The sequence below is a fragment of the Nannobrachium achirus genome (assembly GCF_963921795.1).
Source record: "Nannobrachium achirus genome assembly, chromosome: 9".
Taxonomy (NCBI): Eukaryota; Metazoa; Chordata; class Actinopteri; order Myctophiformes; family Myctophidae; genus Nannobrachium; species Nannobrachium achirus.
Genome location: NC_137818.1, coordinates 6,155,054 through 6,172,333, shown reverse-complemented (window position 1 = coordinate 6,172,333; position 17,280 = coordinate 6,155,054). Strand labels below are relative to the sequence as shown.

Here is a 17,280-nt window from a genome sequence, read left to right as displayed (position 1 = left end):
CATAAAATGGACGCAAATGGCATATATGGGCATAAAATTTACGCAGAATCACAAAGATCTCCATATACGGGCATAAAGGGACACAGACAGACAGATTCAGAGATCTCCATATATGGGCGTGAAATGGACGCAAATAGACAGATATCTCCATATATGGGCATATATGGGCATAAAATGGACCCAGAACTATATCTGCAGTGATCTCCATAAAATGGACCCAGAACTATATCTGCAGTGATCTCCATATAAAGGGACACAGACAGACAGATTCAGAGATCTCCATATATGGGCGTGAAATGGACGCAAATAGAAGAGATATCTCCATATATGGGCATATATGGGCATAAAATGGACCCAGAACTATATGGACGCAAATGGCATATATGGGCATAAAATTTACGCAGAATCACAAAGATCTCCATATACGGGCATAAAGGGACACAGACAGACACACAGACAGACGGATACAGAGATCTCCATAAATGGGCATAAAATGGACGCAAATGGCATATATGGGCATAAAATTTACGCAGAATCACAAAGATCTCCATATACGGGCATAAAGGGACACAGACAGACAGATTCAGAGATCTCCATATATGGGCGTGAAATGGACGCAAATAGACAGATATCTCCATATATGGGCATATATGGGCATAAAATGGACCCAGAACTATATCTGCAGTGATCTCCATATATGGGCGTGAAATGGACGCAAATAGACAGATATCTCCATATATGGGCATATATGGGCATAAAATGGACCCAGAACTATATCTGCAGTGATCTCCATATATGATATGGGCGTGAAATGGACGCAAATAGACAGATATCTCCATATATGGGCATATATGGGCATAAAATGGACCCAGAACTATATCTGCAGTGATCTCCATATAAAGGGACACAGACAGACAGATTCAGAGATCTCCATATATGGGCGTGAAATGGACGCAAATAGACAGATATCTCCATATATGGGCATATATGGGCATAAAATGGACCCAGAACTATATGGACGCAAATGGCATATATGGGCATAAAATTTACGCAGAATCACAAAGATCTCCATATACGGGCATAAAGGGACACAGACAGACACACAGACAGACGGATACAGAGATCTCCATAAATGGGCATAAAATGGACGCAAATGGCATATATGGGCATAAAATTTACGCAGAATCACAAAGATCTCCATATACGGGCATAAAGGGACACAGACAGACAGATTCAGAGATCTCCATATATGGGCGTGAAATGGACGCAAATAGACAGATATCTCCATATATGGGCATATATGGGCATAAAATGGACCCAGAACTATATCTGCAGTGATCTCCATATATGGGCGTGAAATGGACGCAAATAGACAGATATCTCCATATATGGGCATATATGGGCATAAAATGGACCCAGAACTATATCTGCAGTGATCTCCATATATGGACATAAAATGGACGCTGACAGACAGACAGATAACAGATATCTCCATATATGGGCATAAATGGACACAGGCAAACAGATGGTCAAAACGGGTCCTATGACAACAGGTATAATGGGGTTTGCATTAAAGGGCGGGGCATTCATTCCCTATTTACATTGTTCCGAGTTGGCCAGGTCGCCGACTAGACGCTGGGCCGCCCGAAGGGCGGCCCAGCTTCTAGTACTTACAAAATAACATTGATAGTGGAAATAGCCGATCTACAAGCTCACAACGCGTCGCGACACACAAAACAAGCAGGCAAACTCAAATTCCATTCAGATCAATCAAACACAACTCTGTCTAGGGCTGTCACGATTATTACGTGATTGTCTAATCGCAATTATTTGATGTAATCGCAATTATTTTTGCATAATCGTCATAATCGTTTCCATGTTGAGAAATGTTAATATAGTTTCAAACACTTTGAAAACGCAGATCTACAACGCGTCGCGATGTGACGCGTTGTGAGCTTGTAGATCGGCTATTTCCACTATCAATGTTCTTTTTTAAGTATGAAGTTGTCAAATATGTCCTTCATTTCTTTGTATATTTAGGTTATGTGTAGGAGAGGAGAGGAGAGGAGAGGGGAGGGAGAGGAGAGGAGAGGAGAGGAGAGGAGAGGAGAGGAGAGGAGAGGAGAGGAGAGGAGAGGAGAGGAGAGGAGAGGGGGGGGAGAGGAGAGGAGAGGAGAGGGGGGGGAGAGGAGAGGAGAGGAGAGGAGAGGAGAGGAGAGGAGGGGAGAGGAGAGGAGAGGAGAGGAGAGGAGAGGAGAGGGGAGGGGGGGGAGAGGAGAGGAGAGAGGAGAGGAGAGGAGAGGAGAGGAGAGGAGAGGAGAGGGGAGGGGAGGGGAGAGGAGAGGAGAGGAGAGGAGAGGAGAGGGGAGGGGAGGGGAGGGGAGGGGAGGGGAGGGGAGGGGAGAGGAGAGGAGAGGAGAGGAGAGGAGAGGAGAGGGGAGGGGAGGGGAGGGGAGGGGAGGGGAGGGGAGAGGAGAGGAGAGGAGAGGAGAGGAGAGGAGAGGAGGGGAGGGGAGAGGAGAGGAGAGGAGGGGAGGGGAGGGGAGGGAGGGGAGGGGAGAGGAGAGGAGAGGAGAGGAGAGGAGAGGAGAGGAGAGGAGAGGAGAGGAGAGGAGGGGAGGGGAGGGGAGAGGAGAGGAGAGGAGAGGAGAGGAGAGTCAGTACCCAAAACAAGCAGGCAAACTCAAATTCGATTCAGATCATTCAAACTACTCCGTCTGCCCCCAAAACAACTATTAGAAGTGTGACATTTTACACTTCCTCTCTGTCTCACGAACACACACAAACACACACACACACACACACACACAAACACACGCACACATGCACGGTGATAACCTCATTCAGATAGAATTGACGATTACGCAAGTACCGGTACGTTCTCTTGAATGGACCACCTGACCCGTGTGTGTGTGTGTGTGTGTGTGTGTGTGTGTGTGTGTGTGTGTGTGTGTGTGTGTGTGTGTGTGTGTGTGAGTGTGTGCACAGATGTAGGTCAGTCCAGCTCATGTTTCTGTGTTGGTTTCGATGCTTCTCTCTCTCCCTTTCTCACACTATTCTTTCCATCATTCTCTCCGTCGCTTTACACCTCCACGCGTTTATATCGTTCTCTCCATCTCTCCACGCGTTTCAGTTATGATTTATTTCGCTTTCATCACAGCCGGAATAATAGAAAAACTATAAAGTGGAAAAGATTTTAAATTCAACTGTGGAACACAACTGACATCACGGGGAAAGAGAGAGAGAAACAGATGAGAAGCAGCAGGTGAGGAGGATCATCATCTGGTCCTATACTGACACCTGCTGGTCAAAGCAGGCAACTGACCCTGGAAAGTGCACAATAGCTTCTCAATGTCAAGTCACAAGTGTTAGCAGACACTTTTAATCCAAAGCGACTTACAATAAGCAGATAAAACATCACAATAATAAACAAGATAATATGTCAGTACATCAACAGCAATATAACAAATGCAAATGAATATCTATCTAAAAAACCTAAAAACAAATGCTAACTAGCTTCATGTATGGTCATTGATTTTTCCAGTAGTGCTAAGGGTTTAGGTGGAGCCTGAAAAGGTGAGTCTTCAGTCCACGGCGAAAGCTAGCGAGTGAGTCCGTTGTTCTAAGTGCGACAGGGAGTTTATTCCACAACTTGGGGGCCAGGAGGGCAAACTGTCTCGGACGAGTGGATTTTTGCCCTGGATCTTTGCCAATTCACTGCGAGATATTCCAAATAGCCCTGGATATTGTGTTTATTTAATGAAATTAGAACAGATACTATCTTTGTAAATAGGCTGCTCATTTGATGTGTATATGGACACTTATGTTTTACTTCCAAGCCTTCTGAAATATCAGCATTTGGTGGAACGTATCACTGTCTTGGTAGTCTGGGCCACGTTCACAAACGTGCGCTCAGTGGTCTGCAATTGGAAGGATTGGAAAAGAGAAATGCAGAGAATACCGTTCTACCTCAGCTATCATGGACAGTCTGTCTAGCATGTTTCATATATCATAGAGTAGCCAAGAGAAGAAAATAAAAAACAAGAAGAACAAGAAACACTTTCTGTCATAAGTCATCAACGTGTTATCTTTTCCCCTGTGTGTGTTAAAAAGCACAGGCATTGACACTAAGGCCTACATGGATTTCAGCGGTTACAATTCTAAACATGGAAAAATTACCCACTTTAATTAGGCTACTTCAGTCTATATTAGTAGCTAAATGACTAGTATTAAAATGTTATTGTATTTTTAATGTCCAATGTATTTGTATTTAAGTTCATAAAGTTAACATAAGAACATATAAATGCATTTGAAATTTTAAAACAAAAGAAGAAGATCTACAAGCTCAAAACGCGCCACAGTGCAATGCGTTTTGAGCTAGTAGATCGGCTATTTTTGCTATGTATATGCATTGTGGCCCTCTGGAGTGAGTGTGAAAATGTAGTGGCCCTCTGTCTCCATCATCAAAGTTGCCCACCCCTGCACCAAGGCGTGCCCACCTGCCCCCCGGCAGGTAAATAAAACTTTGTGGCAGGTGAAGTTTGCTTTCAGGTTGCCTGACCGGGCAAGTGCTCATTTGAGGGTGGACGCAACCGTCTATAAACACAACACCAGATATCTGTCTAAACACCTGAACGTGGCCAGCGCGCTCTGTCTTCTGGTCTGTGGAATGTAAAATAAGATCACTGTTAACCTACAATGTGCTGTTTTTACTGTTGCTACACTTAAAAATATGAAATAACAAGTGTGAAACCAGTGATGTTACTAGGTTTTCAATGTAATGGGTCCCGGGACCCACAGGTGGTCATTCAAATGGGTCCCAGAAAAGTTTTATGAGTCCTCAATATAAAGTTTACGCGCGCAAAATGGCGTCGGACGTCGGTGGAATCAAAACATTGACGTTTCTATCGCCTGTTTAAGACTTTCTACGTGGATTTTATTTGTGTTAACGTAGGGTAAAGTAGGATGCTTTCACCCATGAACACTGGTGGTGTCTGTGGATTTTTTTTTTCTTTTACCGCGACGCGGTAAATTATTTTAACATGGACTCCAATGGAGGCGCATCCCCGGGACCCCAGGACCATGACATGAATGAGTCCCTGGGTGACTTGAATGCGTTTTTGATGCGGGATGCGCACGTAATGACATCACTGGAGACATATTCAATCATAGCTATGTAGGTATTTGGAGGTATTGAGGTATGACAGCCCCAGAAAGTAAAGAAATAAGTGTTAAATTGAGTGGTAATTAAAATCTTACCTAAAATTTTATAATGGACGATTTACTTTTCGGGTAAGTGGGCATGACCTTTGGGCAAGTAGAACATGACCTGTACTTGCCTGACGGGTAAGTGCCTCTGAGACCTTAGTGTCAAGCCCTGAAAAATGTGCAACCAGTAGTTGCATCTGGTTTGACCAAAATGTAACCTTCTGTTCAGTGGCTGCTATGCCTATAAAAAGGGCTTTACATGGCACGATAGGGCATTAACGACTTGTGATTTTTGCAAGTCGACTCGACTCAGTAAAAAATAGTTGAGTTGAAGTCGACTTTATCGTTTGATGACGTCATCACATCACACACGACCCCCCAATTATTTTATGAAGTTTAAGTGTATCGAGGGTATCTTCACATTTCTAAAGTGCCAATTTAAGGACTTTTTAATACCGCTAAAATGACAAATTACACATTGTCCAAATTGTCAAATATATAGAGGCAGAAATTGTGAAAATAGCCGATCTACATGCTCACGTGAGCATGTAGATCTGCTATTTTCACAATAGAACCATGTTATACCAAATGTAATGTAGCACTGTAATATTGGATCATTCCGTCCTTGACAATAAGCAATCCTACTGTTTGAATGCTGTACAGACGCACACATGGAGCAAAAATAATGATAGGAAAAAATACAAGGGATTTTATTTTTCAACTTCGACTTTCTCTGGTGGGAGTCGACTTGTGTAATGAAGTCGACTCAGTCGACTTGTCGACTTTTTCGTTAATGCCCTATGGCACGCCACCACAGAATAGTTGATCTCATAACAAAGGACATATGGCTCAGGGGTAGAGTTGCCGTCTTAGAACACGGAAGGGCTCCCAGTTCGATCCCGGGTTCCCCAGAGTTATTGTTGAAGAGTCCTTGAGCAAGACTCTGAACCCCTAGTTGAGGGAACCCCGGTGAGCAGGTTGGTGCCTTGCATGGTTTCCTCCGCTATCGCTGTATGAATGTGTGTGTGAATGGGTGAATGTAATGCACAATCTATGTAAAGCTCCTTGGATAAAGGCACCGTTTACCGTTTACAAACATTCCTGTGTCAAACCTTCCACATTTCAACTCTGTACTGAGAATCCTGAAATCTTTGCACATCTCTCTGCTAACACATGTTGTTGTTGTCAATGAAGGCTCCAAACCAGTTTCCATTCTTGAAGTGTCCTGACTGTAAGTTTGGCTTAGAAGAAGCCTTTATGACCAGAGTCACTACACATACCAGGCACTCCTCCATACCATCACAGAGCTAGCCAATAGTGTGCAATCTACTGGTGTTTATCTTTGGCAGCCTAGGACACATACAGTACATAGGTTGGTTGCTAGAGGCTTCCAACAACTTGGGATGCCAAAAAAAGCAGCTAAACGGCTTGCAGAATTCTGTGCCATCTCTTCTACTATCGGTAGCTGCCAAATATGCCTAAAAGAAGACGCTGTTACCTGTACCCCTGAAGGGTGTGTGGGTAGTGTACTGCTCTTGTTTTTTTTCCTCTTATCTATCTTTTTTCTTACTTCTATGTAACTTTGTAAATAACTGTATACTGCTGTGCTACAACTGGACAACTGAATTTCCCCCTTGGGATAATAAAGGTATCTATCTATCTATCTATCTAGTTGTCCAAGATTTGCTTATGGTCATTTTTTTACAGCACCTTGTAATAGTAGGACTTTCACGATTATGTAATTTTACATTATGTCACTTATTATTATTTGTCACTCAAATAATTGTGATTAACAATTTAATTGTGTTTTTGTCGTTGACAATTACATTTGGCTTGTAAGCTTTGTATTGAAGTTGGCAGATATGACACATAATGTATACAAAGAAATGGCTGACATGTTTGACGACTTTATACTTGAACATTGATAGGAAATAGCCGATCATGAGAAAATAATTGCAATTATCTAACTATTAATTTGACAAATGTCTGTCCGTCGTCTGTCTGCATGCTGACATCACTGATACTAAACAGTGTTGCCACCACCGAGCACAACTGTGTGTGTGTGTGTGTGTGTGTGTGTGTGTGTGTGTGTGTGTGTGTGTGTGTGTGTGTGTGTGTGTGTGTGTCTGTGTGTGCGCGTGTGTGTGTGTGTGTGTGTGTGTGTGTGTGTGTGTGTGTGCGTGTGTGTGTGTGTGTGTGTGTGTGTGTGTGTGTACGTGTGTGTGTGTGTGTGCGTGCGTGCCACTCACCGACAGCTCTAAACAGACACGCTCCGTCTTCTTTCATTCGCTTAATGACGAATCCTTTCTTCTCCCCGAGATTCTTCTCGAACCAGCTTTCCTGCTGCGCACACGCGCGCGCACACACACACACACACACACACACACACACACACACACACACACACACACACACACACACACACACACACACACACACACACACACACACACACACACACACACACACACACACACACACACACACAGAGAGAGAGAGACAGATTTTAGAACCCAGACACCTTGGAATTGCTTAATATGTTTTAACCGGCAGAACGAAAATAAAGAAATATTGACTAACTTGTTAAGGGGAAAAGTGCTGCAAAGATATCACACAAATTAAAATGACAAAAGGGGACAAACATATAAAAGAATGCTCAAAGAAATCTACAAATAAATAGAGCAATACCGAAAACAGGAAGATAGGCAGGGGTGGGGGAGGGGGAGATAACATAACGAGAGAGGATGTTTTAGGGCAGGGGTCTTCAACAGGGGGTCCGGGACCCCTAGGGGGTCCTCAGAGTTACTACAGGGGGTCCTCCAAATCTTTGTGTGATAGAAACATTTTATTTTTCTTCTCCTTTTTCATATTAATCACTTGAACCCTAGCGTCCATATTCTTTGGCCAGAAATAGCCGATCTACAAGCTCACAAGCTTGTAGATCGGCTATTTTTGGCAAAGAGCTTTGGTGTAGAGGGGAAAAAAGAGCAGACTAATTACAGAGTGAAAGGACAAGTTTATTGGTTAAATATCTGAAAACACAAATTTACATGAATCCAAAATACACTGATGATTGTGCTGTCAAACAATGAAACTATATGGAATCTATGAACAGGTTGTGGGGGTCCCTGCTTCATCTCTCTCTCAGCTAAGGGGTCCTTGGCCTGAAAACATTGAAGACCCCTGTTTTAGGGGAAAGGGTTTTCTGAACATGAAGGTTGTCAGAAGGGATTTAAAAGATGAGATCATGTCAGCAGTACAACATGAATATCTATCTGCAGAGACTTTAAATCTGCTGGAGAAGCAGACAGTTAAATATATAACGAATACAACACAGGTGCCAATTAAGACAGGGCGATATTAGGAACCATCGATATTCCTTCGATATTCGATAACATTCGATATTCGAATGTTATCAACATTGTTGAATACCTCGATATCGGTATTACTCACGATATTAGTAAAAACAATTGCATTATATAGTTTTTAATGTTTTTCTTCTGCTTTAGGTCCACTGCCTGCCTAACGCAGATAATGAATAGCATATCCATGCATGCTCACTGCACAGTACACATAGAATAAATACATTAAATGCCTTATTTCCATTTTCCAACAATGGTTTTATTGAAATAACCACACCTGGTTAAAGATGGACTGCTTTTTTGCATGTGCTACGTGCATGCATAGTGTGTCTGTTAATGCATTTGACACAAACACCTGACCAATACCTCATTTCAAGCAGTCTTCGTCAGTATGTATACGTCGCATGTTGATACCTCGATATCGATATATTTCTGATATATTGCCCAGCCTTGGTGCCAAAGTTAAATTATCACAGTGGTTTTCTTTTTACCACATTAACTCTCTTACTGCCAGATTATGTATTTATTTATTGGGTTTGGCGCCATCAAAAAGCGGCTTACCTTTGCAACGTTATAGTAGATTTTAGAGACTTTTTTTTTTTTGCCTTATATTGCATGGTAGGCTGCGCTTTCGCAGGCCAGCCAGCAGAGGGGGGCGTAATGCCATTAATGTGAATGTGGCCGCTTCCTCTTGCTATACAATGGGGAGAGGAAGAGCACACAAAGCCCCAGGGCCTGAGATAATCAACACGGAAGCAAAATGTTCTCCGTTGATGTCAACGCATATGGATTTTTAAGAACATCACTGCTCGCGATGGGATTACAGTACACGGCGGCACGACCCCTCATCAGTTTACAGTCATCAGACGAAGTAAACGAACGAGCGCCGTATTGGCCGTCCTCACTCGTTAAAATTGGGGCGAACAGGAACGTTCAAAGCAGAATAAGAGTTAATGATGACGTCCCTCTACTTTGACAAAATTGTCAAAGATGTTTCACATGTTCTTCTAAATATAGTGGGAAATAGCTGATCTACAAGCTCACCACGTCTCCCATTGTGACACGGTGTGAGCTTGTAGATCAGCTATTTCCCCTATATGTCGTATGGCAAAGTAAAAAGGAATGAGTGAAAAGTCCAGTCAAAGGTCCCTTGTTAAGGACTTCAGAGGAAAGGCACCAACGGTTCACTGCCATGGTAGCCTAGTTCCAGACCCTGAACCGCTAGCCACACCCCTTTAAATTTTTGTTTCGGCGATTCAGGGATAATAATGGAGTGAAACGAAATGTCAATTCAGGCTGAGTGTCAGGCATGAGACACATCATTTCAGGGGTTTCAGCGATTGATGACGTCATCCCCAAATTCTTCGCCCCATTCACTTCTAGGGATGGGACGATATGAAAATTTCCTATCACGATTATTGTGACCAAAGAAATCGTAATTTGCTATATTATTGCGATAATCCAAATCCATTATCCTGGGGCGGACCATTTGCCAAAAAAATAGCCGATCTACAAGCTCACAACGCGTCAAGACATTTGATAGAGTGAGAAAAATACTGTATCAAGTACATATATAATTATAGAGGGTTTAAATGGTACTGGATATGCAGCTCGGCAAATAAAAGGTGAATTGATCCCAGTGCATGACAGAGGACGATATCACGATAAATTAAATCTCCACAATACGATTATCGTGAGTGTTTTTTATCACAATAAACGATAATATCGCGATAGTCCCATCCCCATTCACTTCCACGTTATTGGATTTAGAAAAATCCATTATCTCCGATTTTTTTTTCTTTTTTTTTCCAGATTGTGTTTTTGGTCAAAACTGACAAGCTTTTTCTCTACTGACCCTAAGTAAGGAACGGATCATCCCGGATACCTTTAAAAAAAGAAGAAGAAAGAAGAAAAAGAAAACATCTTCTGTGTAGCCATGTGCTCCTTTGTTTACATCCTGTTGCCGGGGGAAAACAAGGTAAAAACACTGAAAAACTGACGGGTGAATTAGTGTTAAAAAACTATCCTGAGTAGACGTTAAAATTACCCCAAACATGTTTGAACTTTGAATAATAATCAATCAAAAAGCATCACAGCTAAAGCTAATCAAATTAAAAGGTGTGTTAGATTTAGGTGTGTGCATGTGCATTGGCAGTACCGTAGACTAGAGTCTATTTGCATGTTGGCACATTGGCACTGTCCACACCCATGGTGACCTAAACCCAACACACCCATTACTACATTGTATTAGCTGCTGCTGCTTTGCTTACTCACCTGTCATGTTTTTTTAATCCGCTTTTTTAATCCTACAACCCCTACAACCCCACCCATTCACTCAGATCAGCCAACACAGGGATGCTGACAGAACCCTTGCTAAAAAACCCAGACAAAAATCCACTCATCCTAGACAACTTGCCCTCCTGGCCCCCAAACTGTGGAATAAACTCCCTGTTGCACTTAGAACTACAGACTCATTCCCTAGCTTCCATTAGAACTACAGACTCACTCCCTAGCTTCCATTAGAACTACAGACTCACTCCCTAGCTTCCACCGTGGACTGAAGACTCAGCTCTTCAGACTCCACCATTCCTATATGCATTTGTTATATTGTTGTTAATAATGTACTGACATATTATCTTGCTTATTATAGTGATGTATTACCTGCTTATTCTACAAGTTCACATCGCGTTGTGAGCTTGTAGATCTGCTATTTCAACTATTTTTGAAAATGTTTGAATATACATAGATATATACAAGGTGAGTCTCTCCCACGAATGTTCTCTTTTTATGCTCCTGGACTTCTTTTTATCTCCATATCTGTTGTTATCAAGCTGCCTATTACTCTGATCTGCCTGTGTTTTTATGATCTGCCTTTGTGTAGTTTTATGACCGTCTGCTCTAACTGCCATGGTGACTGAATTCCCTTTGCGGGAGCAATCAAGGTCTGTCCTGACATATGTAGTGCATTACAGTAATGTTTGTCTCTATAACACCGTCTGCTCTAAATGCAGCAGCGTTGTTCAAAATGCAGCAGCCAGAGTTTTAACAAAAACTAAGATAAGAGAACATATTACTCCAGTTTTAGCGTCGCTACACTGGCTCCCGGTTGTTTTTAGGATTGATTTTAAAATTATTTTACTTGTTTATAAAGCTCTAAATGGTCTGGCACCTTCGTACCTCTATAACTGCCTGCATAGATATGTTCCAACCCGCCCACTCAGGTCCTCTAGTGCAGACCTACTTGAGGTGCCAACAATGACATATAAAAAATATGGTGAAGCAGCTTTCTGCTTCTATGGACCGACAGCTTGGAATAAACTACCACTACACCTAAGACAGGCAGCCTCGGTGGATAGCTTTAAAGCACAGCTCAAGACCTATTTCTTTACTCTTGCTTTTAGCTAAATTTTTTAATCCCTATGCTGCTATTGACGTCCGCACGGCTCTGAAATTGTTCTTCAATGTTCTATGCTTTTATTTTTTCTTGCTTTATTGTAATCATTTTACTTATCTCTTTTTTATGTATTTTTTATTTCTATTTTACTTTTTCTCTGTTAAGCACGTGTGCTTCATTTTATGCTCTGTAAAGCACTTTGAGCTGCATTTCATGTCATGAAAGGTGCTATACAAATAAAGTTTTATTATTATTATTATTATAGCAGCGGTTCTGAACCAGTGGTCCTTGAGGGGGTTCCAGGTGGTCCCCTGCTAAAGGATGGAAAGTTGGTAACCAAATGGACCTTTATAGATGTTTAACTCTTGAGACGGTAAAATTAAACCAAATTGTTTTCTCATTCAACAGTAAAAAAAAACAGTATAAAGTTGAGTGTATAGAGAGTATCTACACATTTCTAAAGTGACAATTTAAAGGGCCACTTCACCTCTGGGACAACCCGATCTTATGTTGTTTGGGACACAATCAACACAATCCTGAGTTGTTGTTTTTTTCTTCAATCTGTTTTTTGAGATATTTTAGTATTTCAGCATTACTAGTGATGCATTTTGCATCATATGATGCAAAACGCATCACTGATGATGCAAAATGCATCATTAGTCATGCTGAAATACTAAAATATCTAAAAACACAGATTGAACACAAAAAATACTCAGGATTGTGTTGATCGTGTCCCAAACAACAATAAAAATAAGATGAGGTTGTCCCTGAGGTGAAGTGGCCCTTTAAGGACTTGTTTTAATACCTCTAAAATGACAAATTAAACATTGGCCAAATTGTCAAATATTAGAGGCAGAAATTGTGAAAATAGAAAATCTTGCGAGGCGTTGTGAGCATGTAGATCTGCTATTTTCACAATAGAACCGTGTTATACAAAATGTAATGCCTCAACTCTTAATGCTTGTCAGGGTGGGGGGTTCCCCGTTAAAATATGATTATTTGGGGGGTCATGGCCTGAAAAGGTTGAGAACCACTGGTCTAATAGGACAGACAGACAGTGATGTTTCTCTCTGTGTAGGACATGTGAATGGAGCAGACTCTTCTACATACATCCATACTGTTGGACGTAGGCACGCACACACACGCACGCACACATGCGCGCGCGCGCAGCCGCGCACACACACACGCGCACGCACGCACGCGCACGCGCACGCGCACACACACACACACACACACACACACACACACACACACACACACACACACACACACACACACACACACACACACACACACACACACACACACACACACACAGTCTGTGGACAGGTGTACATACCGGCTTTGTTTGCAGACAGTTATTCTAGATCCCACTGGGTTTGTAACAGTGAACAGGGGGCGGCATAGCTCAGGGGTAGAGAAACTGGTATTAGAGCACGAAGGGTATAAATCCCGAAGGGTATAAATCCCGAAGGGTTCCCAGTTCGAATCCGGGCTCCCCCTGAGTTAATGTCGAAGGGTCCTTGGGCAAGACTCTGAACCCCTAATTGCCTCCGGTGAGTAGGTTGGTGGTTGGTGCCTTGCATGGCTTCCTCCGCCACCGGTGTATGAATGTGTGTGTGAATGGGTGAATGTAATGCACAATCTATGTAAAGCGCTTTGGATTAAAAGCGCTATATAAATGCACCATTTACCATTTACCATTTATGCTTGGCTGGGTATGAAAATACTAGGCTCACGATGCATCTGTGAGGCGTTGTGAGCTTATAGATCAGCTATTTTCAGCACACGCCTAACAAACTGGCAACATACAGTCAACTAAAATCTTCTAATTCATCAACGAAAACTAAAACCAAAAGTAAAACAAATGACTAAAATGACCCAAAACTGAATGGAATTTTATTCAAAAGACTATAGATTTCTTTTAAACTAAAATTTGCTGTCAAAATGAACACTGCGATGCTATCAGCATGTTGACATAACATAATAAGATGTACACATCTAGATCGTTGCCATTCAACCTGTCAGTCACTCACCAGTGGGGTCGTGACCCTTCAGGTAGGATTCCGGTCCCTAAACAATTTCCCCTCAACGGTCTGATTTCTATTTGCTATGAGGTTGTATATCTGCTATTTTTTAATAGCAGAAATATACAATAATGGTTAAATTGGTTACACCATTCTGCTGCAGGGTTGTACAGCAGTAGCACTGTTTCAATAACAGTGTCAAGGATCCATTTCATTTGTAGGTCACAGACCAATTCACGACTCGAGTAAAGATGTCTTTACCTAAATAAAAAAATCTATTTCAAAAGATTTTTTTGCAAACATAGCCCACCTGTAACTGATTCTAAAAACGCCCTCTAAAAGTTTTCTGAAAACCTTAAAAAAATGTATGAAGTGTGCCCTCCTAGGAAGGTCCTCGATGCACGTCCCACCGGGAGGAGACCCCGATGGAAGGATGGAAGTTGCTCGGGATAAGGAAATCTGGAAATCTCAGTTGGAACTGTTACCCCCACGACCCGATTCCGTCATTCCGGATAAGTGGTTGAAGATGGATGGATGGATGAACGGATGGATGGATGTAGCAACTACTAATGGGACACAGAGGTGGCACCCGGATTGAGAGGTTTAACACGCCCAAAGGCGTGCATCTATAAATCATCTGGGGTACGGCCAGACCCAAATTTAGACGAGTGAGCATTTTAAACTCAAATCTTTGCTTCTGGGGGTCCCTGGAACAAAATATTTTGGGATGGGAATCGGAAAGTAAATGTGATGAAACGGATTCCGATCCCTCAACGTTGGATCCGGTTTCGACACACCGTCATGCACAGAGAACAAATTCAGTTATTAAAATTACGTAATTTAGATAAACCAGGTTGTATCTTTGTAGTCTCTGTGTGACACCAGTTGTTGTCATGGCTGGGTATTTCTTGCCTCCAGACAGACAGTACATTCATGTGCACATCTTGTACAGTTGCTCCTCTACATTCAGCCCTCCTAGCTGCTCATTTAGGTGCAGTGGCTGCCATTAATCTGCTCACCCACTGGGAGCAGTTCACAGTTAAGTGTCTTTTTGCTCACTCAGGGACACTTCCACAAAGTCTAGGCTGAGATACACTATTCTGTGTCACTACTAGGGGTGGGCGATATGGTGATAATTATCGTTGAGACGATACAATGTCTCCATGATATGCCTTTTCAGAGATATCGTATATATCGTGATACAACTGAGGGAGCCGTGTAAAAAATCCTGTTTAATCGTTAATACAGAGATTCATTGCATAATTCAATTTAATCCTGCATTTTGGTCTAAATCAGTAGTTCTCAAAATGTCAAATGTCAAGGTCTCCACTTAACTCAGTATAGTACAGTATACAAATGAAACCAAATGGACCCGTAATCAACTCAACCTTTTACTGAGTCGAGTCGACTTGCAAAAATCACATGTCGTTAATGCCCTAAAATACAGTAGCATAGATCAGTGGTTTTCAACCGTTTTCATATCAAGGACCATTATTTATTTTTGCATTTGAGCCACGGAACCACAATTTGATGACATTTATCCTCTCAGACCAAAAACGTAGAATATTTTGTTATCATTGGATAAGATCTTGTCCACAATTCCATGCTGTATTGATTTGGTAGCGGGCAAAACCTTCTTGTAAAGTAAGTAATGCAGAATTTTAACAATGACTTGGCTCTTGAGAGTGGAAAATGAAACCAAATGTGTTTCCATTTCACACTCCCAAGAGTTAAAGATCTGCAAGGGTCCATTTGGTTACCGACTCAATCATTTAGCTGGGGACCACCTGGAACCCCCTCAAAGACCACTGGTGGTCCTCGGACCACTGGTTGAAAACCAATGCTATAGTCTAGATTATGGGTTTTCAAAGTGGGTGACGGGGCACCCTGGGGTTCCGTGACAGCAGTCCAGGGGTGCCACGAGATAATTTGATAATATTTGGAATTTATTTGGACACTTAAAAAATATATTTACTATCATTTTAAACTTGAAATACAACGTTATTTTCAGTCACTTCTAACCAAAATGTCTATTATCTCGATGTTTTCCTTGCAACATAATCTCTAAAATATGCTATAAAAATAAGGTGCTGGGAGTGAAAATTATAAATATAATGTAGGGGTGCCTCGGATGAAAGTTACATTTCTAGGGGTGCCTTGAGCCCCAAAAGTGTGGGAACTATTTATTTTTAAGGTACTACTATTATAACAGTATATAGCGAAGTATATAGTAGATTATGAAGGAAACTAGGCTACTACCTAGTATTCTATACATGTTAGGAGACAAAGTGTGACATTGGCTAGCTCATTTAGCTGGGGGACCACCTGAAGCCCCCTCAAGGACCACTGGTGGTCTCCAGACCACTCACTGCTTGAAAACCACTGGCATAGATAGATTACATACTACTGTATGTGTGTAAACATTACTTAAGATGGAAAACAGCCCATTGAGAATCCAACCTCTTTTCCAGGTGACGCCTTGCCAAGAAAGGTAGCAGAACTGCATTTGAAACTAGGTCACATTGACAGTTTGACACACATCACAATAAAATGCATTAAAAGGTCCATGACTCCTTAAAAACAACACAACAGCCTATGAGAAACACCTTACACTCCTCCTGTCCTACCCTGAAAACCTAGCCGCAAATTGCAACACTAGATTCTGTTTTTACATCGGATGAATCTAGGGTTGCAATACCTCCCATAGGCATCCAATGCATCAAAACAGTTTTTTGCTATCTGATTGTATTAAACTACGTCAAACTCACCAATATTGGGGCTCTATGGAAAGCTTTAAGTATCCTCTTTCTATCTGCAAAGTGTTTGTTTCATAAAAATCAACCGTAGACATGTTATGAGTTACTTTCTATCAAGAAATTCAGTTCAGGTGATTATTTTTTCTAAGTGCTGGAGTTTGGAAGCGCTCGTGGGAAGTCACTCAGTGTTCCAGTGCACCAGCTGGTTCTAAATGTCACATAGCCTAATGCAGTAGGGCAGCGGGACATGGCGTTATGGAAGACGAGCGCTTCTGAAGTTCAACACTTAGGAGAAAAACATGTGTGCTCGGATTTATTGAAAGACATATTCTCACAAGTGGGTTTTTATGAAACAAACACTTTGCAGATAGAAAGAGCATAATTTAAGCTTTCCATAGAGCCTCATTATTGGTGAGTTTGGTGTTGTTTAATACAATCAGATAGCAAAAAAATGTTTTGATGCACTGGCTGCCTATGGGAGGTATTGCAACCCTAGATTCATCCGATTAAAAAGAATCTAGTGTTGCAATCTG

The 17,280-nt window shown here is 41.8% G+C and overlaps 1 protein-coding gene across 1 annotated transcript in view; it reads right to left on the bottom strand.

The window, feature by feature from the left end:
• The window catches only part of otud5a (OTU deubiquitinase 5a), a 48,659-nt gene that overhangs the window by 29,120 nt on the left and 2,259 nt on the right, over positions 1-17,280 (bottom strand). The window contains exon 2 of the mRNA XM_080732447.1: positions 7,458-7,551. Within this exon, the coding sequence (XP_080588573.1) occupies positions 7,458-7,551 (94 nt within the window). The remainder of the gene's footprint in view (positions 1-7,457; positions 7,552-17,280) is intronic.